The sequence below is a fragment of the Sabethes cyaneus genome, chromosome 2 (genome assembly GCF_943734655.1).
Source record: "Sabethes cyaneus chromosome 2, idSabCyanKW18_F2, whole genome shotgun sequence".
Lineage (NCBI taxonomy): Eukaryota > Metazoa > Arthropoda > Insecta > Diptera > Culicidae > Sabethes > Sabethes cyaneus.
Window position 1 is genome coordinate 143,268,418 of NC_071354.1, and position 27,039 is coordinate 143,295,456.

Here is a 27,039-nt window from a genome sequence, read left to right on the forward strand (position 1 = left end):
GGGGGAGAACTGTGGTGACCACCCTCGAGTACAACCCTGACAGAACAGCTGCTGGCAGTGTTCTGATTAGTAAAATAAAGATTCAGTTTCTAGTTTGACTGTCGAACCGTTCACCTCACGTGTTATCAGTACCGTATATCACAGTTCCCTAAGTTTATCCTCACGGTGTTTGTAGGAACATATTAAAAATGAAATTCAATAGCGACCTATGGGACACCTAGACCTTTCATTTGACACTAAGAACATTAAAATCGATCCAGCCATCTCCGCGAAAAGTGAGTGAGATTGAAAGTGTTACATACACACACACACACACACACACACACACACACACACACACACACACACACACACACACACACACACACACACACACACACACACACACACACACACACACACACACACACACACACACACACACACACACACACACACACACACACACACACACACACACACACACACACACACACACACACACACACACACACACACACACACACACACACACACACACACACACACACACACACACACACACACACACACACACACACACACACACACACACACACACACACACACACACACACACACACACACACACACACACACACACACACACACACACACACACACACACACACACACACACACACACACACACACACACACACACACACACACACACACACACACACACACACACACACACACACACACACACACACACACACACACACACACACACACACACACACACACACACACACACACACACACACACACACACACACACACACACACACACACACACACACACACACACACACACACACACACACACACACACACACACACACACACACACACACACACACACACACACACACACACACACACACACACACACACACACACACACACACACACACACACACACACACACACACACACACACACACAGTTTTCAAAACTGAGTCGGCCCGCAGGACCTTCTTTCCATTTCCGGTTTTCCAAGTGATTTATATACCTTTATACTATATATTTATATAGTAGAAAGGCAAAACGCCTTGATTTTGTATAGCGGACAAATGCGTAATTTTTCAAGGGTGGTACTTACTTATTGGTCAATGTCCGCCCGTCTATATGCCTGTCAACAGTCCGCGGATGTCGTTGGCAAAGCTCCGTCTCGCCGTGAGCCTCCAGGTATATCTCTTCTTCCTTGTTCTTGCGTAACAATTTTGTCCTCATGGTATCAGCATCAGTGGCTCGAGTAGCACGGTCCTCATAATCGTTGAGAAACCACTTCTATTTAGGTACAAGCATTTTCCAAGATTTACTGATTACTAAAGATCCGAACGAGCGGCAGCGAGTAAGAACAGCATGTACCCAATGTTTGTAGTTTGTACAGGTTAAAGGCAGTGAATATTTTCGGCCGAATAAGACGTTTGGCCATTCGTGCTTCGGCATGTTGTGATTCGGCCATTCGTAGGTAACCCATTAGATATTATTTGAAACACTTGAGGAAAAAACTAAAGCAACAATGCATTCTTTTTAAAAGAGTTCTGGAAATACCTTTTGCTTAGATTACGTCGTACATTTTATTTCTTCAAATATTTATTATCATTTAATTGTAATATTTAAAATACAATAGAAATTAATCCGACATTTTTGCGACAACATTCATTACGACTTACAGGTGCGTATGTGATTGATACTCTAAAATTGATCAAGATCTAATTCCATAGATCATTATAATAAAATAAATTTATTCTTCAGATGTTGTCAGATACCTAGTAATTAAACGTAGAAGTTTAACTCGATGCCTAAAGCTGAGGAAGTACATTGTTCGACGGTAATTTGGAGATTGTTCTACTGCCATGTGTTGATTATTTTGAAACATTACGTTTGACATTTATATGAATATAGTAAAATACTTTTCCATAGTTCATATTAATATTTGACATAATTTGAACCATTGTCGCCATTTTTTACCGAACGGAATCTTCCTTCACGACTGCGGCTCCGGCTACGGCTATAGCTGCGGCTGCGGGTGCGACTGCGGCTACGACTGCGACTACGACTGCGAGTACGGCTACGATGCTTCCGTGGAGTTGGGGATCTGCTTCTTCCATTGCGCTTTCTGTTGGCCACGCCACCGGTACCGGCGCCGCTTCCGCCTCTGCGTACGGGAGTACGACTACCCGAGCGACTGATCCTGCGTGCATTTCTCTTGCGATTGTCACTACGGTTGCTCATTTCGCTGCGACTGCGAGATCGGCTGCGTTTGACCGGACGATAAACGTCACGTTTAGAAAATCTTGGCGATACGGATCGGGATCGGGAACGTGAACGGGTACGTGAACGAGAATATGAACGGCGCCTAAAGGTACCACGGCGATCAGGTGTTCGCGAACGGCGCTCTCGCGGATATCGTGAGTTTACATGGTTACGATTATCTGAAAATACGCTCATATATTTATTGCCTTTTGGCGTGTTCAAAACCGAAAATACCTTTTCCTCTCATGCGACTATTTGCCATATCCAGCAACTTCGGATTAATGACCTGTTTAGCCTCCTTCAATACAGCAACAAGTTCACGAGCTCTTCCGACATTATTGGGTGTGAAAAATGTATATGCCGTTCCTGTATTGTTAGAACGCCCGGTGCGTCCAATGCGATGGATGTAATCCTCAGATGTGGTTGGATAATCATAATTAATGACGAATTTTACATCGTCTACATCTGCAATAGTGGCCATAAACGAAAGATGTAAAATTATATCACACAGTGTTCTGTAACTTTGGCTTAATAACAGGTATCTTATGAACCCTAGTTTTACTTATTCCTATGAAAGAAAACAAACAAACAATCAAAACATTTTTGCTTATCCTGAGTGTTCTCTCATACGCTAGCGATGTTTGACGGCTGACCTGTTCGCACCAGACCAGGAACCACCAAACGTCACCGTAGAGGCTTGCGGTCCGATAGTGATCCGGCGACAGTTAGTGGTAAGTTCCACCACCGCCGCCCTTCTAACTGATGCCAAATGACCGGGTACACCGGCCATCGGACTTGCGTAGAAGAGGGGTTGAGCGGCTGTGAGCACCGGACGACACACCGTCAAACACCAACCGGCTTGGTGAGCAGTGAGCGATGCCTAGCCGACCAGACAAATGGGAGAATTGTCAGTCAGTGGAGGTAGTAGTGGTAGTAGTAGTAGTGGTAGAGTAGATGGAGATGGTGGCCCGAGGCAGTGTTGCATCCAGGCCGATCCCGGATACCACCGCCTTGTGCCGCGTGCCGAACCAAGCAGCGTGGATTTCACAGCGATCGAGAAGGCTCGTGCAGTAATGCGTGCGTGCATGCAGGCGCGCCGTGTTTCGCCAGCAAGCTTCATCTCGCCACACGCAAGTCCTGCACCACCACCGCCGCCAATGGTACCAAAGGGAGAGGCACACACACATACACTTGTGACTTGGGTCTGTTCTGTTTTTCCGAGCAAAGCAGGTCGCTCTTATTTCGCAACTTCTTTGCTAAACATTCTTAACAGGGCAGAGCAATGTTTGTGTGCCTCTGGAAGAATAGAATAGATGGCTGGTTTTATTTACGGAACTAGTTATAACGCTGCTGCTGATAGGAAATTTTTAAAAAAATGTTGGCGAATAAGATCTTGCTAGTTTAGTTATTGGCACGTTGAACGAAGAATACGAAAGCAGAGTATCATTAAATGCAATTTGTTAAACAATTTGACCAGATTGTAAGCACACTTTCTTGCAGTACGTTTTTAGTAGGTATAGTAATTGTATTACAATATAGTTGTCTTTGACACGTTTGTCTTCATTATTTAAATGCATTTGATGATACCCTGCAATTCCCTATTCAATTACTCCTATCCCGGTAAACCCATAACGTTTTGAAGATAATATACTATTAAATTATACAATTGGAAAATGTAGGAGCAAATATCAGATCTGACTAACCGATGTTTTTCATTTGATAGTTTTGACAACTCATGCAATAATAGTGTAGGTAACGGTCTCAATAACTTACCCAATCCACGAGCAGCAACATCAGTGGCAATTAAAATTGGGGTCTTACCAGAACGGAAAGCTGTAATTGAAATAATAACAATGGAAGGTATTTTCATGATGCTAAGTTTTTCCTTCAAACTTACAGTTCAAAGTATAGTCTCTATCCTTCTGTGACTTGTCACCGTGAATGCACATAGCGGGCCAGCCGTCACGTGTTACTTTACGGGTAATATCATCGACCCGCTTCTTTGTCTCAATGAATATAATTGTTTTACACTCTTTTTCAGCCATTATTTCTCGAAGAAGAATGCTCAATTTTGTTTCTTTCTCAAATTCTTGACATACATCAATGATCTGTAAAATATTGTGATTGGCTGCTAATTTCAAGGATCCAACATTGATCTGAATATAGTCCTTGAGATAATCCTTGACCAATCGGGCAACTGCATCCGGCCAAGTGGCCGACCACATGAGTGTCTGATGATCCGGTCGAATTTGTTCGATGATTGTTCGAATCTGCGGCTCAAAGCCCATGTCCAACATCCGATCGGCCTCATCCAAAACCAAATACGAGCATCTGCGAAGATTTGTATGATCGGATGATAGAAAATCTATCAACCGCCCCGGAGTGGCAATCACTATTTCAACGCCACGTTCCAAATCATAACCTTGCTGTTTCTTTCCGCCGCCGCCGAACAAACAAGTATTTTTTATTTTCATAGCTCGCCCGAAATCGTCGGTTACCTGCTTTATTTGTTGCGCCAGCTCGCGCGTAGGGGCCAATATCAGCGCAATCGGACCGTCTCCTCGACGCAACCGCGACTGCTGATCGATATGAATCATTGCAGGCAGTAAGTATGAGAGTGTCTTGCCTGATCCGGTTTTTGCAATGCCAACCATGTCCCGTCCGGAAAGAGCAATTGGCCAACCCTGCGACTGAATTGGGGTCGGAACGGTAAATCCTGAAAATCGCAATTCATCAGCGATTTCTGCAGGAAAGCCGACTTCCTCAAAACCATATACAGGATCCGGAACATCACGACCCTTAATAGTGATTTCATTTGATTTTCTCCACTCATTGATTTCACGCTCGGAACGTCGATAATTTAATTTAGAACGAAACGAAGGTCTCACCACCGAATCTAATTTGTAATGACTCCAGTTCACCGGTTTCAACAGTTGACCTTTCCCTACTTCATAGCGTTTGGTTGAACCTCCTCCGCCACGGCGTGGACTACGGCTTCGACTACGACGATAACTGAAACAATTTTTCCATTCAGTCTGCGGTTAAAAGTAAGCCATAAATATGGCTGCGAAATACTTACCCTCCTCGTCGTCTCATATTTGTAAGAAAATGTACTTTTTCTGCGTCAGTAAAATTGCCAACTGATGCTAATTAGTACAGAAGCACGCAGAAAGGTTATTTTGTCAACGAAAAGTATCTTTTAAGCAAAAGCGATTAAATTTTTTTCGATGCAAATTTTAAACCACCACGATCATCAATATACTCTTTTTCATAAGTAATTTCTGTGAAGAAAAATGTCAAAAAAAAATCTGTCCCTTACCATTTTCAATACGTTCCTACGTAAATGGAGTGTATTTTGCAGAGATGCCAAATGTGAAGAAATTAATGTCCACGTTTTGAATTTTTTTAGGATTTGATATTACCCAAGCAACCAAAAGTTCGAATATTACTTGACACGCGAACTCGAAAGTTCATAATTAGTTCAGATTCAGTTCCGTGGAACTTTCACGCTGATTAGTAGTGTATATCAAGTATATGTGGAACTAAATGCTTTAAGAAGTGCTGCGAGTACTTCATAGATACTTCAAAGCTATTAGGATGCTACATGAAGTTCTGAAGTAACTTTAGTTGCTAACAAGTTCTGCGTGTTGCTTTTTTGTTTATATTTCTGGTGATCAAACCAGCAGAACCTGAAACTATTGGAGATTAATTTTTATTTCACTTGAATAAATTTAATCCTCGCACATTTCTAATTACAAATATAAATTAGAATGTAATGCTCTTCATTATTGTGTTGTGTAGCATATGCTGTCGGTATCTCACTACTACAGTTAATTGCCTGGTTCCAAACTTTATGTTCTATAATTAACTCGCGCTGCATAAAGCTGCTGCAAGTTCTAAATCGAACTTTTACTTAACAACTCATTGGCAAAATTCACATCGCTTGTATACGACAAAGGTGACGCAGTGGATCGGTATCCAGCTTTTTACGAGCCATAATGGCGGGCGTGTTCGTAATATTTGAACAGCATTTTTGACATATCTCAAATACATCGCACGTTTTCTTTCCGTACATTCCTTTAGTTTTACCGTGAACGCGCGGAAAGAAAACGTGCGATGTATTAGGGAAATGTCAAAAATGCTGTTCAAATATTACGAACACGTCCGCCATTATGGCTCGTAAAAAGCTGGATAGGTTTACAACGCGGAGCACCCGGGTTCAAACCCAACAGCAGGCAAATGCAACGAATATAGAAGTTAGGTAGAAGTATAAAAATAGAACATAAAAGTGCTGCTAAATTTGTTTTTTCTTAGTTTTTGACAGTTTATTTCGAAGCTGCTTAGCGTTCTATGCAGTGAACCCAAGACAGCTTGAAAGTTCGGTTAATTACTTAAAAGTGACGCTGCTTAGAAAGTTATAGATTGATATACATAAAGCTGTTTAACCCTTGTTAGACACCATTATTCGAACTCTTGGTTACTTGGGTAGTAACTACACTCAAAATATTCTGCACATAACTAATAGTAAATTTCCATATAAAATTCCATATGATTATCATGAGCCTCATATAAACACAATCCTTCCAGAAATATTGCGCTCTTCGCACTCAATTGGACTGCACAGTTATAAAGTGCAACCTTCAAAACTGTGATGAAAAGTGTGCTACTGACTAGGGGCGTCTCACTAGAATTATATTAAATATATTCACTGCAAATACTGCAATCACTGCAAATATCGCTTTGCATCCATTTGCAGTGAATGCAAATTTTGCAACACCATCTGTCAAAAACTTCTCTGATATGTTGTTGTTCTTCGCGTTTGTGTTGTGTTTCTGTCCCGTTCGTAGCTGGTTTATTCCGCCAGAGAACTATTTTATTTTTGCTTGTGCGCTGATTTTTTTTGCTAGTGGTAAAAATTGTTTTTATGCAAGTAATCATGTATATTTAATAGAAGGATGCGGTATAGAGCATTCTTCAATGAAAGTGCATTGACAACCTGCAGTTTAATAACTTTATCGGAGGCTCGCCGTTGCACTTTTACCTAACCATGGTAAGATAAACCAGCTTTCGTACAGAATACCGGCAATGGAGGAGTTTGTTGGTCGCGTTCCGGACCACGTCACTACTAGCAGTTACTACGAGCAGGAACCACTTCGGAAGACCGTTCTCGAAACCTAAGTGAATACGGTAAGGCGGTAAGTGTAATTCTATGAAATGTCAGCTTAACGTAGTCATTGCCATTGCTGTTTGTCGTTTTAGCATTCAAAGCGAAACATCGATACTGGATCACTGAGGGAGGGTGTATGGTGTCACTTGGAAATGCTCCGCAGTGATTACGAGGACGTAAAAAATACCGGAAGAGCTGAATCATGGTGCGTGCCATCATCGGTGGCATCGTTGTTGACCAGTTAGACAGAAGCTCAGCAGTCGCAATCCTTTCGGCGCAGCAACCGCAATAGCATATACATTATTAAGGGAACACGAAGATCCCTCAAAATCTTTCAGTAATGTTGTTAAACATCACCTTTTCTCGATGGGATTTTTAGAGAAAATAGCTAACAAAAATCAAAGTTTCAAATTTATTCTATTGTCAGATTTTTTATTTATATATTTATTTTTTATTTGAATGTCAATATATTTCATTATTATAGTTAGGATTTTTTTTCTTCTTACAGTTGCTCATTTTGAGACAAATCATAAAAATATTAATCAACGGCTTAGTTCTAAGTCTCATCTAACCAGGTTAGATAGAACTTCATTATCTTTCGCATTATGACCGGTTACATTATCAGAATAAAAGTCAACAGGATAGCAACGTAGCTCCGGTATATCGCAAGCCAGCGAGGGAATCTTCAAGAAGTTACGAGTTGAGCAATCAGGTGCTTGCCACTATCGGTTGAATGCTTATCATCGATGGAAACAAAATTGTTTCCGGTACTCGGGTCCAACGTACTGAGCTCCTGTTTCGACATCCACTTCGGTGGAATCTTCGTTCCGAAATCATCCACGCAATTGTCGGTAAACGGGGCGCAATTCTCATAATCAACTCTAATACGATCGTTCATCACATCGTCTTTGTAAGCACGAACCAAAGTTTCCGACCACTGTTTTTATCGCTATAACCTCGGGTCAGTAAATTACACGCCAGAATATGCATTGTTGGATTGTTGCGCTCTTTGAACGAATTTTGACTGCCATGCTTCAGCGCAGCAATCAAAGCACTAGTAATCCTTTCGTGTCCAGAAATGTGTTTGGCCTTATTTTGGATACAGTAGCGACCACGACAGCACCGAATTCGACTTTGATTTAGGAGAAAAAAAAGTAGCTTAATCGCGCCGCAACTGTACCCAACCACACTGTCACTATCTTGCTGATCGACAGAAAACCGATGAAACTAGATCCACAGAATCACAATCCAAAGCCATCCAGTACTTGAGCTAAAACTGTCACCGTCAGACGAAAGTTTGCCGGTTCCGGCCGGCAGCGCAGACGACAAACTAACACCGGCCGCGGATAGTTGGTTTTTTTCTCCGCGACACTCGCGATTTCATCGCTCTTTTGCTCCGAAACGCTACCATCCTACGTCGGTTTTGCCTTTGCCATCGTCATCTCGGGAACTGCTGGTGGCTTTGAACCAGAGAGCGAACAGTTCGCCTTGCTGTGAGCTGATTTGTTTTTTAGTTGACCATCCGCTAGAACTTGGTCTATCTCGGTTAATCTTCGGCAGCTGCTATTGTTATCTGTAAAAATGATTTACTTCTATAAGTGACTTTGTTAAAATATGTGAACAATGCTTAATTTAAATATCAATAATTCTATTCAAACGCCCACAAAACACTATTTATGACAATTTGTGAAATTAGACGCCTCCAAGAATTCGTTGTGCATTTGATGCAGAATGAAAGCATTCCAGTTTTGAATTAAACTTGCCATTATTGCCAGGACGGTACGTAACAAGTGCAGAAAGTTGCTAGTCTGGCAAGCTTGATTTCAAGTTCCAACATCATAGCACGTGGCGCAAAAAGCAAAGCTCACAGGCCAGAATGAACTCCTTCGCGCAACAATGCGACCAAATTCCTTTCCTCGACGGATAAATAAAATAAAGAGTCAAGTACAGTCAAATCTCGTTTTACGTCCACTATTGGGGGGACGTAAATCAAATCGGTCGTAAAAAAAGTGGACGTTAATTCAAATTTTGGACGTAAAACGAGAGGACGTTAATTCAAATTTTGGACGTAAACCGAGAGGACGTTAATTCAAGTTTTGGACGTAAAAAAAGTGGACGAATTGAAATAATTGGTTCCAACATGGAATAACTCGTGATCCTGACCGTATAGCACGTTGGTGTCTTCGACAAAGTTGTTTAGCAGATCAAGGGCTTTTCGTCGGATTGTATGGATTATAGAATTGTCTCACTACGTGGCGCTAGTGTATAAGTAGTACTCTTATGCAGGCCATATCTTGCGCTGCTGACTATCTAGAATGTTGCGGTCTTCGGGAAGTTTACGCAAATGACTGTCTCCTTCAAGATGGTATGGAAAATAACGCAGAATTCGCTCATTACGTGGCGCTAGCGTATATGTAGCATTCTTATACAAGCTCTATCTGGCGCTGCTGGCTATCTAGAAAGTTACGGTCTTCGGGAAGGTTACTCAAATGACTGCCGCCTTCAAGATGGTATGGAAAATAATGCAGAATTCGCTCATTACGTGGCGCTAGCGTATATGTAGCATTCTTATACAAGCTGTACCTTGCTCTGCTGGCTATCTAGAAAGTTACGGTCTTCGGGAAGGTTACTCAAATGACTGCCGCCTTCAAGATGGTATGGAAAATAGCGCAGAATTGACTCACTACGTGGCGCTAGCATATATGTAGCATTCTTATACAAGCGGTGTGTTGCGCTGCTGGCTATCTAGAAAGTTACGGTCTTCGGGAAGTTTCGAAAAAATTTCTGTTTTATTTGTATGAGAGTCCTTATCCTCGTACCACAGGGGTAAGGGGTCTGAAAGCATCGTAAAATAAATTCATGTCTCCAAAAACACCCACAAGCCAAATTTGGTTCCATTTGCTTGATAAGTTCTCGAGTTATGAGGAAACTTATATTTCATTTGTATGGGATCCCCCTTCTTAAAGAAGGCAAAGGCCTAAATTCACTATAGGAAAAAATCTTGCCTCCAAAACCCCTTACATGCCAAATTTGGTTCCTTTTGCTTGATTAGTTCTAGAGTTATGAGTAAATTTGAATTTCATTTGTATGGGAGCCCCCCCTCCCACTAGCGCCACGTAGTGAGTCAATTCTGCGTTATTTTCCATACCATCTTGAAGGCGGCAGTCATTTCCCGAAGACGTTAATTCAAATTTCGGAAGTAAAACGAGAGGACGTAAATTCAAATTTCGGACGTAAAACGAGATGACATTAATTCAAGTTTTGGACGTAAAAAAAGTGGACGTTAATTCAAATTTTGGACGTAAAACGAGAGGACGTTAATTCAAAATTTGAACGTAAAAAAAGTGACGTAAAACGAAATCACGTAAAATGAATGGACGTAAAACGAGATTCTAGTGTACTCCATTGTCAAAAAGTTTCAGGGTAATCCTCGATCAGGTTTGGTATCAAAGCCAATTAAAATTTTATCCATAACGACGAGGAACAGTAGCGATGAAGGTTTGTAACCCTGTCTTACTCCTGTAGCAACCCTTTTAGGGCTCACAGAAGGATCCAATCCACCGGAAATGTTGAAGTTTCCCAGATATTGCTGAAGAGTTGATGCAACATTTGCGATGGCGATACTGGGCAAGATTTCAGCATCTCGGCTAAAATACAGACTATTCCTGGTGATTTACAAGACTTCATATATACAATTTCTATTAATGACGGCACCTCCGGGTTGACACGGTCGATGCGACGTACTGTGGGCATCACGCGCTGCTGATTTTTCTAGTCTGCAGATTTTGAGACTCGGAAGAGTTGTTTAAATGCTTAGATGAACAGTTAGGCTTGTCTCGGTCGGTCGGACGGTCGATCAGTAATTAGCCAGCTCTACCCGTGGCGACATCCTCGCATTGGTGCTAAGTCAACTAAGGTAGCAAAAATTTTCTACAATAAGTGGATATGTCTGCTGGTAGTGACCCTCTTCAACTAGTTAGTTGATCCTGGCTCTTTTGTCGCGTTTACAGAACTTCTGAACAGCTCTTTCCAGCTTGGAGTATCATTGATGGGTTGCTGTCTCAGTCGCCCTGGTTCGTGCACACTCAATCTTGGTTTTCGCCGTGTTTGGAATCAGGATACGATCGTTTTTATTGTTTATTCGCTCTGAGCCTCGTAAGCCCCTTGGACCTCGATTAGTTCCAGTATTTGGAGCTACAAGCTGCTAGCTTTTCTTACCCGTTGAGCCAACTGGCAAGACAAGTTGTTGGGCAAGGGTCTGTGAAGTAATCTGTGGCCACATTCCGCAACTCTTAATTTTACAAAATTACTGACACTTATCTCCTCGTCAGACATATCGTCTTTCGGTGGTTTATAGTCCTCAACTTGATCTTCCCGTATCATTCGGCTCAACAATTTAATTCAACGTTCATATTATCGTTCATATTCAATCGTTAAAACCGTCGATGGCTGGTTTTCGAAGAAGACAAAATAGAACCTCTTTGATTTTCCGGTCTTTAGATCACAAACCAGATACAAAACTAAGATTAGCTGGGTGTGCGGCATATATGGTGCCGGAGTGAATAGATCCTGTGAAGCCTGCGTATGACATTCGCACCGATGTTTGGTATCTAGGCATCACACTGGTTGAGCTGGCACTGCCGTATTTCCATACGTGCCGACGTCGCAGGCTGGTTCCGTAATGTTGCTAAAGATTTGATATTCAGTTAACTGCTCCGCAACTGGTTACCTCCGTGCTAATCACGCCGGAAAGTTTTTTGGATATACCTCCGTAAGCGCGCAGTTTTCTACCGTATTGCGGTGTTACGTTTGTTAAGTTAAAAACAAGTGATTAAATAAAATACGTATATTTTAAAACAAGTCAAAGTGACTCTCATTCAAAATAACTCAATAACAGCACTTATTTACGCAAAACCAGAACTTTCTAATGTCAACGTTACTTTCAATATTCAAATCAAAACTGACGAAAACCCACTAAGTAATGTTTCAACTGCTTGTACGAAATTGATAATATGAAGCTACAACAGTTAAATATGACATGAACATCTGCAGTTTGGTATTGGTACTTCGCGTTGTCGGAAGTTTATCAAAAACAATCTCTTTTTTATTATAATTATGGTGATCGACACACTCTTGCATGGTCCATACAATCAATTATCTGCATGTCATTCAGCAATGCAACTTAAAAATAAAGAGAAAAAAATAACTCAACCGAATTGATTGGATGAGTTTCCTAAGACAGTCGACTAGATAGAACTTTATCGACAAATATCGTCACAAAGATGCCAAATGTTGCACTGGGATGGTGTATGAATGTTGAAGAAATGTAGGTATTCCGAAATTTAGCACGCAAATCCCCGAGCAATCTTGGTCGTCTTTAATAATAGATTAAAAAATCAGTCAAACAATGTACTACGCACGTCTTGATATTCATACGACTCACGTGTTATTCTAGGTCGCCGTGGAAGCATTATGTCTATGTGCACTGGAGTTGCCTGAACTGGTATGCTGTGACGGTCCCTGATTTTGTTGTGTACGACTTGAGAATTGCATTTGGTTTACCGATTCTGTGTTTCGATAGCTTCCAGCCTGGTTTATCAATTACCAGCTGCCAGACAAGACCCAGGTAACCAATAAGCATTTCCAATGCAATTTAAAAGCAAGCTAATAAGCATTTAAGCTGCCTTAAATGCTATTTTGGCAAAATATGCGGCTACTTTACTGCTAGCCCTCTAATAGTGCTGACAATGCTTATTTCTAGCTAGTTACCAACAAGAAGAATTTAAATAGAATTATGGATGCCAATTTACAACAGTTATGCAGTCAAAAAGCTGATAAACAACAACCTGCAGTATAAAACGCCAGGGATGCTAATAAATGGCTAATTTACTGCTTATTTTAATGCTTATTGGTTACCTGGGCGATTTCTGATGTTGATTCTGAGCGTTGTCTTGACAATTACCAGACTACTGTTTTACCTGACTCACTGCTAATATACATGTTATTGAAATAAAACATAACCATACGTTTTATTCGTTGATAACGCATATGCAGCTAATATCGATAATGACTTTTTATAAGTTGTGCTTTCGTTATTGCATTTAACTTGTATTGTCAATTGCAAGAAAAATTGTACCATCCAAAGTGCGATATCGCTCATAAAAGTGCTATTTTAGCTTAAATCGTTTCGGTCTCTTCGGCGCACTTTTTCGTTATCTTCCAAGCAATAAGTGCACCGAAGAGACCGAAACGATTTAAGTTAAAATAGCACTTTTATGAGCGATATCGCACTTTGGATGGTACAATTTTCCTTGCAATTGACAATAAAAAGTTGCATAAATAACAATTCAGTTTCACAATACAATTATTGAGTACCACTGGCACTTGAAATATAACGTTTAAGTACGTTATTTTTAGTGAGCAAAATCTATACCTATAAAAATGGATTTCTGTCTGTTATTTCACCATGGCAGTGATTTCCGCTATATGTATACGTTCATGCTTCATCACATTTGACATCACTAGTGTGCATCTTTCATCTATGTAAAGATACAGACCAGCCCTGGGACCTGGTTGCAGTTAAGCAATCCTCAAGGTTATGCCCGTGCGCAGGGGTTCGCCCAATGTACATAAATAAAACTAAAATCAAACTGTTTCAAGCGACGGCAATTTGGAGTCAGGTACGATGCTGCCAATGCTGCCTAAATTGCCCAGCATGGGGCTGTTATGTTAGGCCGTATAAATAAAACTGTTTGATTTGCTTTTCCGTGTAAATCTTATGGCAGAGTTTCCTCTAATTCTTTTATACGTACCCTTTAAAGGACGGAATTTTTCGGAAAACTGTTACTATGAAACAAGTAGGTACTTTTCCTAGAACTTATTTAACAATTGGAATATGAAGTGTAATTATTCAGCTAACATTACCCAACTTTTCTATTTTTAGGAGGTGCACCCAATTTTAGACAGTCTTTTTACCAACAGCTTTCACCTAGTAGTTGTGTGAGCTAGTGGTTAACGGGTTATAGGGAATTATATCCAATTTAAATTATATCCAAATCCATTTACGATTCCCTGCTTTCTACTCAATTTTTAACAAAAGAATACAAGAAAAATGACTGAAGTCCTTGGAGCAATAGACAAAATCAAGGTGACGTCATCTGGCAGATACTGGCGCCCTTGTTTACAAACAGACCGTAGAATCCAAAAAAGTTTCAGCTGTTTAAACGGCAAGTTTGTTGTTTAAGTCGAGTTTAAACAGCATTGGGACTAAATTTAAAAGCCATTATGCCTGTAAAATGTTAAAATACACGCTACATTCCCTATAAACGGAAAAGAAAGTTTTCCAAAATGTAAACAAGGGCGCCACTATCTGTCAATTGACGGTATGATGATTTGGTCTATTCATCAAAAAAAAAAAACCCGAATTAATCCACCTAGCGGCGTGACCTAGCCTTTCTACTACAATAATCATTATTTAATTTCTCAGAAACATCTGAACAGAACAGAAAAATAATGTTAACACAAAAGATAATTTTTGCAGACTTGAATGAATATATATAGAAAATTAGAAAATAACCCTCTAACGGGTCTACAGGCGGCCTTTTCTTGTACAATTGTGAGTAACAGCAAGTGAAGAAAATGACAATTGAAATCTGAAATCAAAGAAAGAAAAAACTTTTCGATTGAATCCCACTATTTAATATTTATTTGCAACAGATACGTAGTTCGCCTAAGACGTGCAGGCTTCATCAGTGCCTTATTTCAAAGCGTATACGTATCTGTCGCGAATGAATATTAAATAGTGGAATTTAGTCGGTAAAAGTTTTTTCTTTTCTTTAATTTCAGAGTTCGTATTACACTAAGAGGCTTCAAAAACTTCAGACAATTGACATGTTTCTCACTTTTCTTGAATTTCAATGCAAATTAGAAAATTGCAAATTGTCTCACATACACACGTACATACATACATACATACATACATACATACATACATACATACATACATACATACATACATACATACATACATACATGCATACATACATACATACATACATACATACATACATGCATACATACATACATACATACATACATACATGCATACATACATACATACATACATACATACATACATACATACATACATACATACATACATACATACATACATACATACATACATACATACATACATACATACATACATACATACATACATACATACATACATACATACATACATACATACATACATACATACATACATACATTGAATACAATCAACATTTGATTGATATGTTTTGATTTCACACGTTTTAACGGTTTAATATACGGTGCTCAAGTGTTAAAGTTTGAATAACTTTTGAATGAACCGTCCGATTTTAAATAACTCGGTTTCGTTTGATAGATCTCAGCAGTAATTTTCAAATTAAAATAAAATGCGTGATGTTTTACATTGAATTGATGTTTATATGTTTCAAAAATATGTTTTAAATACTATTTTTTCACATTTCTTTATGTAACTTTCAAACTACAAGGCCAATCGTCATGAAATTTGGAAGTTAAGGGTTTGCAAGACTCCTCTTTCATATGCAATCAATTTTGTTCAAATTGGTTAAGGGACCTGTGAGACAATGAAGTTCCATATTTTTCGTATTTTTATACATAACTTTTGAACTAAAAGTGCGATCAAAATGAAATTCAATAGCAACCTATAGGAAACCTAGACCTTTCATTTGACACTAAGAACATTAAAATCGGTCCAGCCATCTCCGAGAAAAGTGAGTGAGATTGAAAGCGTTACATACCCACACACACACATACACACGCACACACACACATACATACACACACACAGAAAATGCTCAGTTTTCGAAACTGAGTCGAATGGTATATGACATTCGGCCTGCAGGACCTTCTTTCCATTTCCGGTTTTCCAAGTGATTTCTATACCTTTATACTATATATTTATATAGTAGAAAGGCAAAAAGTACAAGAAAAATGTTCAAAAGGAGTGACGCTGATTGAGACCGGTTTCGAAACCAGTCGATAATTTCGCTTTATGTTGGTCATTGTAGATTTTTTTTAAACATTAAGACTAGCATATATAAGATTGGATGTTGTTTTTTTTAAATGAACAATAAAAAGTATACTTACAGAATTTTTCAAAATATGACAGCGCCCGATCCTCGAACCCGTTGGACCGTTGATGGCCTGCTGTCCGACATAGACTATCATCTGAGAAATATTAACATTAGAGCCCTTCGAATCCAACTGGGCCATAATGAGGGAACTGTCGGTCGGATGTAGCTCGCGGAAGCAAGCAGCTGTCAGCTCTCGAATGCTGGAAAGTTCTTTCAGTATCACTGCTTCTATTGTTTTTTCCGCCGTGCAACCTGGCTGACATTAGAGTATTCCCTTCTTTGTTTCGGCAATGTACTCGTCACACCGTCTGTAGTCATTTTCAGCAAGGCCTGCTTTTCACCCAGCAGTTTTCGGTTAGAGGTAACACCCCCGACTCCAAACGAAAAACCATGATTCATCATAAAATAGGAAGCCAATCGCCACATCGACCGGATGGCCGTCTTCGCCGAAATCTCTCACAATCACGTAAAACATACAGCTTTTTGTATCAGATCCCATTGTACCTTTATCCATTGCGCCACACATCAGCTCGGAGTCACGGATGAAAACCCACGAATCCTTGATGCACATATCTTTGCCACTGGTATAATAGCGACCTTTCTTCGAGAGATTGGCATTTACAATGCACTGCCTGTTCGGTTTCAGTATCAAATTGAAAATTTGCTTGCCTATCCATATTTTTCTCGGCTTGACTATGGCCGGTTTTGGCAGGTCAATCTTCATATTAGTATAAGGACTGGACAGCATGCAGGCAGCCAATTGCATAATCTGTTCTCGAGTAAGGAATTGATCTTTCTGCGTTAGCAGAAAAGCACCAGTGATGAAATCCTGCGTAGCAGCAAATAGCAACTCTTCGTTTCGGGGTGTCACCAGATTGGTGGTGTGACCGCCACGATTACTGTACGCAAGGTACTTCTTAAATACGTTTCCTTTTTGCTACACGTAATTTGCTCCGGAATATTTTTCTGTGCCATTTTTGACGCATTGCCATAATAAGTTGACGCATTTTCTGTCACAGAAATATAAAAATTAATCAGAATATATCAAATGAATAAAGTTAAAAAATCTTACCGTAATGTTAGCGCTATTGACTCTTACTGGAAACGTTAAAATTTTAGCAACACGGCTCCGGTACTCCTACTTGACGGATCATAAGGTTGGGATTGCGAAAATTACAGTACGAGTAGAGAAATCAACACGCTTGACGTACAAATTACCACGGAACCGATCCTGTTTTCCCTTCAGACGCTGTACAATTCCACGGGTTGGTTTTTTGGGTCGTAAAAAAAATTCAGCTCTGTTCGACTTCAATGTTCAATGACATTTCTTGCTGTCACACGCTGCGCTGACACTGACGGTTGCCGCCAATAAAAAAATCTTGCAGCAAAAAAATCTCGCTTGCATTTTTGCAGTGAATGCAAATGATGTAAAAAGCTAATGCAAAATTGCGAAGTGAGTCACCCCTAGGCTACTGATAATATCGCTAGTAATCTTATATCGATAATACCATCAAACTTTATCGTCACGGAAAAGTATCGAAAATTGGAGGGTTTAAAATGAAATCTTCTTCTTGGCTTGTTATTATTTTAACATTTTTGTTCTATTTCTTACGTATTTTTGCTTATACTGTCATATTATCGTTATTAATTATTAACGATAAGAAAACTTTATCAATAATCGTTATAGATTTTGATCGGCATTTCCCATCATTACAACTCTCCCATCTGAGCTGACATTTGATTTAGCAGTGGCGCCAGTACCAGTTGTAGGGAAAGCAAATAGTATTTAATTTTTCATTTATTTCATATATGCTGCATATTTGTTCAAATTATGAATTATACGCGGAATTATGTATTTAGAAACTATTTTTATATTATTCGTAGCGTCGATAACAACTCTACGTAAGCATTAGAATTCAAATAGGAATCAAACAAGATTCATGGGTTTTTACCACGAAATTTTGGCAACTTTTCTCACCTACAAAATGTGTGACTGAACAAGTGTGCTCAAAATCCAACTTTCAATGCAAAGGGCAATATACACATAAAAATCATACGCGTATGAATAGCACAGAGAACAGATTAACAGGCTCGAAGGAAAAATCGATTTTTTGTGTGTAAAATCTGTCGGTAGCGCCCTCCAGAAATAGTTTGCCAAACGCATCAAAAATATCCATGTACCTTTGTCAATATTTCTATGTGCTGGAGTTACATAGCAGCGATTGCAGCGACATCAAGATTTAGTTTGCCACTTACTGTTTGAGGGGTGCTCTATTGAAGGATTATTCGTAGATTACATAAAAACCTTTTACACACTTCTTGTTAATTGCCTGGTAGTCTGTTCTCTGTGTGAATAGTATGTATTTAATGCATTTAATGCACATGAATAGTATGTGCTAATTTTTCGCTTGCACATAAATGATAATTGTTTGGCACATAAAGATCATTTACTGGGCACATTGTAAAAATCTACACTGAGAAAACTTTTCGTATAGTTTCTATGTGTTTCACACATAGATTTTTTCCACGTGCCGAGTAAATGAACTTTATGTGCCAAACAGTTACCATTTATGTGTTTTTAAAATTTACCTTTAAAATTTGCACATACTATTCATATGCATATAATTGTCATGTGTACTTCTGGGCGGATTGTGTTTATATGTGGCACATAATAATCATAAGGATTTTCATATGGAAATTTTCCATTAGTTATGTGCGGATTATTTTGAGTGTATATGTGGGACACTTGCACTCAAAAAAATAATCACTTACGTTTCAAGTGCAAAACCATATAAATATTTTCCATAATACTTTTCACCTAAATATCATCTGTTTTTCACGTAAATAATTACATTAATGTGATCTATGGGTGCACATATAAGTTACGTGAAATGCAGATACCTTGTGGCAGAACTTTATTTAACTTTTAGTTGAACGTCACATACATCTTATCTGCCTCATGCGAAACGGACAATTCCATAAATAATGATATTAAGTTTTTTTTTGCGAATATTAAAAAAACGGATTTTTTCTGACGATATAAAGTTTATTTAAAATTGTATATATAAGCACTATATACCTACATTCCATGTTTACATTGTCATTGTTTTATTCCTAATTTTTGCCTCAGCATTAGTCTGAAACCACTTGTTCTACAGGTGAATACTTTGTATCTGGATTCGATCTGGATGCTGCAAGCGTTGGTGGTAATACGGTGCTTAGGAGAAGTAACGCGATACAAAGTTTCGTATCTGAAAAATGCAAAATAATATGTAACATAATATCTTTAAACTGTTGATGAATTTATACCTTGGCTTGTATTCCTTGTGTTGAAACTTTTCAACAAATCAGCAGCTCCAATTGCTTTTTAGCTGCAAACGTCGCAGCTTAGCAATTCTTTATCACCGCCAAGAAAGCAGAAATGGATATCCTTCTACGGGGCGGATTTCCGCCTTGTAATAAAATATTGTTTTTTCCTAAAAAGGTAATTATTTTATAAATTGATTATTGAAATATGAGGAACAGTTACCTTTTTCCTAAAGCCTAAAGAGTGTCGGGACTGTGATCACAAGGACCTGCAGAAATTCGCAGTCTACCTTCTTTCCTGGCTCCAAATAATATTGTGCGACAACTCCAACAAGAAAAACGAAATCCTGAAATCATTGATATAAATGTATTTTATTGCTTATATTGTCAATTGCAAGGAAAATTGTACCATCCAAAGTGCGATATCGCTCATAAAAGTGCTATTTCGCATTAAATCGTTTCGGTATCTTCGGCTCACTTTTTCGTTACCTTCCAAGCAAGAAGTGCGCCGAAGATTCCGAAACGATTTAATGCAAAATAGCACTTTTGTGAGCGATATCGCACTTCGGATGGTACAATTTTCCTTGCAATTGACAATATGAATAATAATTTATATTTACCTTTGAAAAAGTGCAGTAAGTTGCCTGCGAAACACCAATTTAAAGACAATTCATTTGCCTCACTATCACTTGACGCCATCTTGAATGTTTTTCTTGTCGCTGTTTATTTTGCATACATGACAATCACGTGATAACTATGTGAACGGCACATGGAAAATACGTTAATCATCTATTTATTTTGCATATCTGACAGTCATGTGACAGTTATATGAATGGCACATGAAAATCAAGTTACATAATCTGTATTGCATACCTGACTATCACATGACATCAATGTGCACGTCATTTGAAAAATATGTTACATCATTTATTTATTTTGCATACCTGAAGGTCACGTGACAACTATGTGAACGGCACATGAAAATTACTTTATATCAACTATTTATTTTGCACACCTGACAATCACGTGACAGTTATGTGAAAGGCAAATGACAATGAAGTATATGTATATAAAATGTATATGTTGTCTACTTGAATATTAATATTTTACTATTTGAATATTAGATGGTCGTCGTAAAACTCATATGAATGCTGATATTTTAAAAGTATGTGCATTTACACGTAAAATGTATGTGGTCTTTTGGTTGAGTGTGGTGGGACACATAGAAACTATACGAAAAGTTTTCTCAGTGTATGAAGTAATTTGCTGTTTCGTCACTAACGAGAATGACATTAGCTGAGGCTCGATTATGTAGGAGTGAGAGGGGAGCAAAGAGTGGAGGAGAAGATCCGGGAGTTTGGAATTTGATGTTGTTGATATTATTCCTACTGCAAACAGCTTCAGCGAGGTCCACAGCTAATGTCAAAAAATCTTTATATGAAGATAGAATTAACAAAAGGGCGAATGTCGCAAGCGTAAACAAACCGAGTGAGGGTTGATTTTCCTATGCTGGTCCAGCAAAAAGTAACTCTCACCCGTTTTGTTTACATTTGCGACATTCGCCCTTTTGTTAATTCTATCTAGATATGTGTGCGGGGTGGAATACTTCATGATTGCTACGATTGCTACGCAACGCACCTTTATTGAGAAAAGTGTCGACCAACATTAGAAAAGGGCGGATAAGCCAAACGTCAAACAGACCGAGCGAGAGTTATTTTTTGCAGGAGCAGCATATACACTCAAAAAAATCGACACGTCGCATCCACGTGAAAAATCATGAAACTTCTGTACAGCACCGTACATGAACTTCATGCACTAGGACTAGTTAATAGGAAAGTTGATAACATTTACCGGGATCGCACGTAAACTGGTTAGTATGAGTGCGAGTTATCAATAATTCACGTGAATGTTACATGAAAAGTGTGATGTTTTCACATAAACTTGACGTGACGATTTTTTGAGTGTAGGAAAATGAGCTCTCACTGCCACTCGTTCTATTTGACATTTGGCTTATCCGCCCTTATCAAATGTTGGTCGAAAAGTTACATTCACTAATCTCGGGTACTTTTTCATTTAGACGTATCTGCATTTCACTTTCGTATCTTCGTGCAACGTAAGAACTATTGAACTAATGATGTGATGTATATACTGGACACTATCACTTGTTGTTCTTACAAAATAAAATAAGCATTTACCTTATTCGCCAACCGGTTTCGGGTAGATGTTACCCATCATCGGGGCTAGGTCCAACTGATTTTGATAAGAGAGTAGTTACAACTTCAGCACAGAACAGAAGTGGAAGTAGAAACCCAAACACGTACATGTTACCTTCTACAGATACTAGCGAACCTGGCGGTAGCGAGTCACTTTTTTCCACGAAAACACACGAACGCATACGAATGCACACGAAAGCATGTGAAAGCTGCTATGCGATTGGCAGCGAGTGTTCTGCTTATATTGCTGTTATTCGCTATTATGCGTAAACCTTCCCAAAGAAAAATAAAAACAAAAATCACTCTGTTACCAGTTTTGATCGCCGAATCGTTCCGACTTCCACTTCTGTTCTGTGACTTCAGCTTTGTTAGATGAAAGAGCGGCGATACTATCGGAGCATCGTCTTCATTCATCAAACATTGCTCAGCTGTGGTGATATGCAGCGACTCCCAAGCGTTCAAATGCGATGACTTCCTCACTGGTTTAATTAGTTTAGCACTGTTCCAGTTTATTTTATGCTGATGATTGGCAGCATGCATCGCGACACTAGATTCGTTCACTCGTTCGTTCTCAGTTGCATTCTTATGCTCTTTCACACTTTTAAACGTATCTGCAAATGAGAGATTCTCTTCGTGTCTCCTCTCTTCCGCTTTTTACGCATTTAATGCATTGAAAACAAAATTTTCAAAACATTTGGCTAGCTAAGTGACTCCGGCAACCGATTCATGCAAAGCTGATGTGTCAAAATGCAGTAGTATCGCCGTAAACGGCGCAAGAGAGGACATACGAAGAGAGTCTCTCATTTGCAAATACGTCGAAATGAAAAAGTACCCGAGTAATAGTCTTTTAGCGAATTCATAAATTAACCAGTGTTCGTGCTAACTCGAACTCGAAATTTATGACAGATCGACCCGTAAACCGTAATGCTAGACAGTTTTAACCTGCGCTTCAAACTCAATGCTGTCAGTTTAACCGAGATGCAATCTCGGTTAATTTATGAACGCTTTGACAGCACTTCGATTAAAACTGAGTGCTAATCAAGGGGTCGGTCACTCGGCACAGCCGTTTTTATGTTAGGCGACTTGAAACGAACTGAACTGTGCCGATGCTGTACCAAAAGTGCCGAACTGCAAAATTTGTTAAATTCGTTAAAATCTGATAGATCTGGCAACCGTGCGAGATGATTTTGACAACTGGCAGTGCTCCCATTTCATATGTAAAATTGAACCGGAGGTGTGTAAAGCCCTATAAATGTTATTTTTATAAGGCTTTAGAGGTGTGCCGTTTGATATCTCTGCAGTGCCGGGGCACTATGTGCTGAGTGTCCGACCCTTGGTGCTAATCGACCCGAGGCAGGTTAATTTATGAATTCGCTATTTGTTTCAGTGTAGTGATCGAGATTCCATGTCCATTGGTAGGAATATAATTAATAAGAGTGCATGGAAACATAATGCTTCACTTTTGGCAACTCTGATTTTCAAATTATCTGGCGCCGCTGGTAAAACGTCACCAGTTTCTTTTTCTTCCTAAATTTTGCTCTTGCAGCTTGCAGTTTATTCCGCATGCCGTATTGTTTAAAAAGTGATTTTCCCACGTATTTGTTAAAATTTTAGTGCACAAACGGTATTCACAAGCTACCCAGAATGGCGAAATTTGACTTAACGGCAAAAAATTGCCAATATTTGGACCGACATCTAACTTTTCCGCTTCTGGAGTTTCTGCTGCAGAAAAAGGTAATAGCTATAGCTAGAATTTATAAATTATACGTAATATTTTGGTTAAACGTATCAAAATAATTATTTCTGCTTTATAAATGCCATTTATTAAGTTAAGGGTCATTCTTTCAGTTGCACAACGGTTCTAACATCAAATTATCATTTTATTTTACTATATAGTATATTCTAACCTCAAAATTTATACTTTCAGATTTATGACCAAACTTCGCTTTTAAAATTTATCTTGGAAACGGTTAGCAAAACTAACATGGTCGACTACACGATGGATATTCGCGAACGATTGAATCTGGGAAACGAGCTTCCAGAAGAGCTGACCAAACGTAGGGCTAATGTTTTGGTCAAATTGAAAGAGCTACAGGCGGAAGTGGCCCCCCTTATGAAGTGCATGGAAGAACTAAAAAACCCGGACATGATGAAAGATTCCAAATCTATTGTGCACGCTTTGCAACAGGAATTTGACGTAATTAAGCATTTTTTTATAATGAATAAGCTTGTATACGATTTAATCTGTTTTAGTTCAAATACGATGTTATTAAGAGCGCTCAAAAATTGGCTAAATATGTATATGAATGCGGCAACTATCGGGATTCCATTTCTTATCTCTACATCTGCTTGTTAGTAATGGAACCAACTGACAAGAACTATTTGAACGTATTGTGGGGTAAATTGGCTGCGGAAATTCTTACCCTAAACTGGCCAACAGCTTTTGAGGATTTAACCCGACTGCGTGATTTTATTGACGGTCATAACTTTTCTCCAATTGAAGTGCTTCAACAACGCACTTGGCTAATTCACTGGAGTGTGCTGGTTTTCTTTAATCACGCTAAGGGTCGTGACCTGATTATTGAAATGTTCTTATATAAACAATTGTATTTAAATGCAATCCAGACAATGTGTCCGCACATTTTGCGTTATTTGGCTACAGCTGTCATCATTAATCGTGGCAGAAGAAATGCGCTCAAGGATTTGATTAAAATCATCCAGCAGGAATCGTACACTTATCGCGATCCAATTACCGAGTTTTTGGAACATCTTTATGTGAATTTTGATTTTGAAGGTGCCCGTATGAAACTTCATGAATGTCAAACCGTTATTGTAAATGATTTCTTCATTATTGGTTGTCTACAAGAGTTCATCGAAAATGCGCGATTAATGATATTTGAAACTTTCTGTCGGATCCACCAATGTATCACTATTGGAATGCTGGCGGACAAGCTGAACATGGAACCAGCAGAAGCAGAATGCTGGATCGTCAATCTTATACGTAATGCTCGTTTGGATGCTAAAATCGATTCTAAACTTGGCCATGTTGTGATGGGTACACAACCTCTCTCTCCTTATCAACAATTAGTGGAGAAAATCGACTCACTTTCTGTACGTTCCGAGGCGCTGACTGTATTGGTCGAACGCAAACAAAAGGCTAAGACACAAGAGGCAGGCGAAGGTAATTGGAAATATTATTAATAGAATCGTGTGTAAAACTTGAAAGTGATCTATCAGAAAGTAGTAGATAGAAATCAACAATACTGCAGGTATAATAAGTTCAAGTTCGATAAAGAAAGATAATTGAAATATGGAAAATATTTGGATAATATACGAAAGATCCAGCATAAAAAGTCGAATCTTAAAATGGTGATGATGAAAGCCCGAATTAGTTTGCCCCGCTGCAAAATATTCCAATTTCAGTTTTTAGCCTACTTATTGCACTACCTTTAGAAGGCTACAGATAGACTTTATGTATCAGTATATAAGGAGCCTTTTTATTGTTCTGGATTAATCAATAATTATGAGCATTAGAGAATTAACTATCAGTTTTAATTCCTAAAGCGAAACTATGTAGCTTGTACAAAAATATTTCTACTAAGTTCTGGGATAGAAATATCCATATTTAAACGCCTTCGAAATTTAATCAGCTGAATGGCTGCGCGGTGCTGCCATATGGTCAGTAGGATCGTTGCACTAGCTCCGTAATTATCCTGTACTCTAATAACCGGCTGTAAAGTCTGTCGATAAAGAAGGGTCAAGCTCTAAAGGAAGTTTATACCCATGCTTTTGCGCGTCACCATTATCCAGTTCAATTCTTATGATACCTTAATGCATTACCCATCCCCCATTGCATATAGGTATTATATTTTATATAGTTCGTCGCCGTCAACGGTTACCGTCCGTGGGAGGCGCGCGTTTGTTTCCTTGGAGCCTCTTTTCATGTATTTGGTCTTCGACGCATTTATTTTTAGCCCAATTCTCCTAGACTCCGCTTTCAGTCTGGCGTAGATTTGCCTCCGCCGTCGCAAAGTTCCTGGCGCAATGATATCGAAGTCATCTGCAAAGCCTAGAAGTTGGCTACTCTTGGTAAAAATCGTGCCTCTCGTTTCGATGCCCGCTCGTCAGATCACCCCCTCAAGAGCGATGTTGAACAGCATGCAGGATAGACCGTCACCTTGTCTCAACCCTCGTCGCGTCTCGAAGGGACTTGAGAGTGTCCCAGAGATGCGTACGAAACACATCACTCGATCCAATGTAGCTCAGCTCTCAGTTTGTCCGGAAAACCGTATTCGTGCATTATCTGCCATAGCTTGTCTCGATCGACTGTATCGTATGCTCCTTTGAAATCAATAAAAATGTGATACGTTTGGACATTGTACTCCCGACATTTCTGCAAGATCTGTCGGATAGTAAAAATTTGGTCCGTAGTTGCGCGAGTCCCCATGAAACCCGCCTGATAATTCCCTACGAAACCTTGTGCTATCGGTGGCATCCGGCGTAACAGGATCTGGGAGAGTACTTTGTAGGCGGCGTTTACCAGCGTAATACCACGATAGTTGCAGCAGTCTAGCCGATCACCCTTTTTGTAGATGGGACAAACCACTCCTTCCATCCATTCCTCCGGTAGCTTTTCCTCCTCCCAAATCCTCGAAATAACCCAGTGTAGAGCCTTTGCTAGCGTTTCTGCGACATGTTTATGAAGCTCTGCCGGTAGGCGGTCCTTCCCAGCGGCTTTATTTGTCTTAAGCTGCCTGATTTCTCGTTTGACTTCTTGGAGATCAGGTGCTAGGACATTACCATTTTTCATGGGCGCTCCTAGGTGAATTTCCGTTCCGCCTCCATCGGTGACTTTGCCATTGAGGTGTTCATCGAAGAACTGCTTCCACCTGTCGACCACCTCGCGCTCGTTTGTAATTAG

At 39.4% G+C, this 27,039-nt stretch overlaps 2 protein-coding genes and 1 pseudogene across 4 annotated transcripts; 1 reads left to right on the plus strand and 2 right to left on the minus strand.

Annotated features, from left to right (window-relative positions):
• Positions 1 to 1,622: 1,622 nt before the first annotated feature.
• Positions 1,623 to 5,509, minus strand: LOC128738650 (probable ATP-dependent RNA helicase DDX17). 3 transcript variants are annotated; one of them, XM_053833954.1, is made up of 5 exons: positions 5,366 to 5,509; positions 4,184 to 5,298; positions 4,060 to 4,119; positions 2,521 to 2,751; positions 1,623 to 2,465 (listed from the first exon to the last, which is right to left on the minus strand). In XM_053833954.1, the coding sequence occupies exons 1-5, from the start codon at positions 5,380 to 5,382 to the stop codon at positions 1,960 to 1,962; spliced, it is 1,929 nt and encodes a 642-aa protein (XP_053689929.1). In that variant the 5' UTR covers positions 5,383 to 5,509; the 3' UTR covers positions 1,623 to 1,959. The 3 variants fall into 3 exon arrangements, 2 of the variants coding, with proteins under 2 accessions (XP_053689929.1, XP_053689930.1); XR_008412125.1 differs by lacking the exon at positions 1,623 to 2,465 and adding an exon at positions 2,940 to 3,582 and having other exon boundaries at positions 2,670 to 2,751; XM_053833955.1 differs by lacking the exons at positions 1,623 to 2,465; positions 2,521 to 2,751 and adding an exon at positions 2,796 to 3,582.
• Positions 5,510 to 8,865: 3,356 nt separating this feature from the next.
• Positions 8,866 to 17,365, minus strand: LOC128736115 (DNA-directed RNA polymerase III subunit RPC1-like; annotated as a pseudogene).
• A 6,277-nt stretch (positions 17,366 to 23,642) lies between these two features.
• On the plus strand, positions 23,643 to 25,486 carry LOC128734725 (eukaryotic translation initiation factor 3 subunit E). The gene is made up of 3 exons (XM_053829050.1): positions 23,643 to 23,852; positions 24,046 to 24,315; positions 24,372 to 25,486. Exons 1-3 carry the CDS (start codon positions 23,763 to 23,765, stop codon positions 25,317 to 25,319), a joined length of 1,308 nt encoding a protein of 435 aa, XP_053685025.1. The 5' UTR covers positions 23,643 to 23,762; the 3' UTR covers positions 25,320 to 25,486.
• Positions 25,487 to 27,039: the final 1,553 nt, after the last annotated feature.

Bases quoted from the DNA above. Each gene is read 5' to 3' on its own strand.
- LOC128734725 (XM_053829050.1), top strand. From the start codon at position 23,763: ATGGCGAAATTTGACTTAACGGCAAAAAATTGCCAATATTTGGACCGA. The intron at 23,853-24,045 runs GTAATAGCTATA...TTATACTTTCAG, and splicing joins AGTTTCTGCTGCAGAAAAAG to ATTTATGACCAAACTTCGCT. The intron at 24,316-24,371 runs GTAATTAAGCAT...AATCTGTTTTAG, and splicing joins CTTTGCAACAGGAATTTGAC to TTCAAATACGATGTTATTAA.
- LOC128738650 (XM_053833954.1), bottom strand. The intron at 4,120-4,183 runs GTAAGTTTGAAG...TTTCAATTACAG, and splicing joins TAGAGACTATACTTTGAACT to CTTTCCGTTCTGGTAAGACC. The intron at 2,466-2,520 runs GTATTTTCGGTT...GCGTATTTTCAG, and splicing joins TAGTCGCATGAGAGGAAAAG to ATAATCGTAACCATGTAAAC.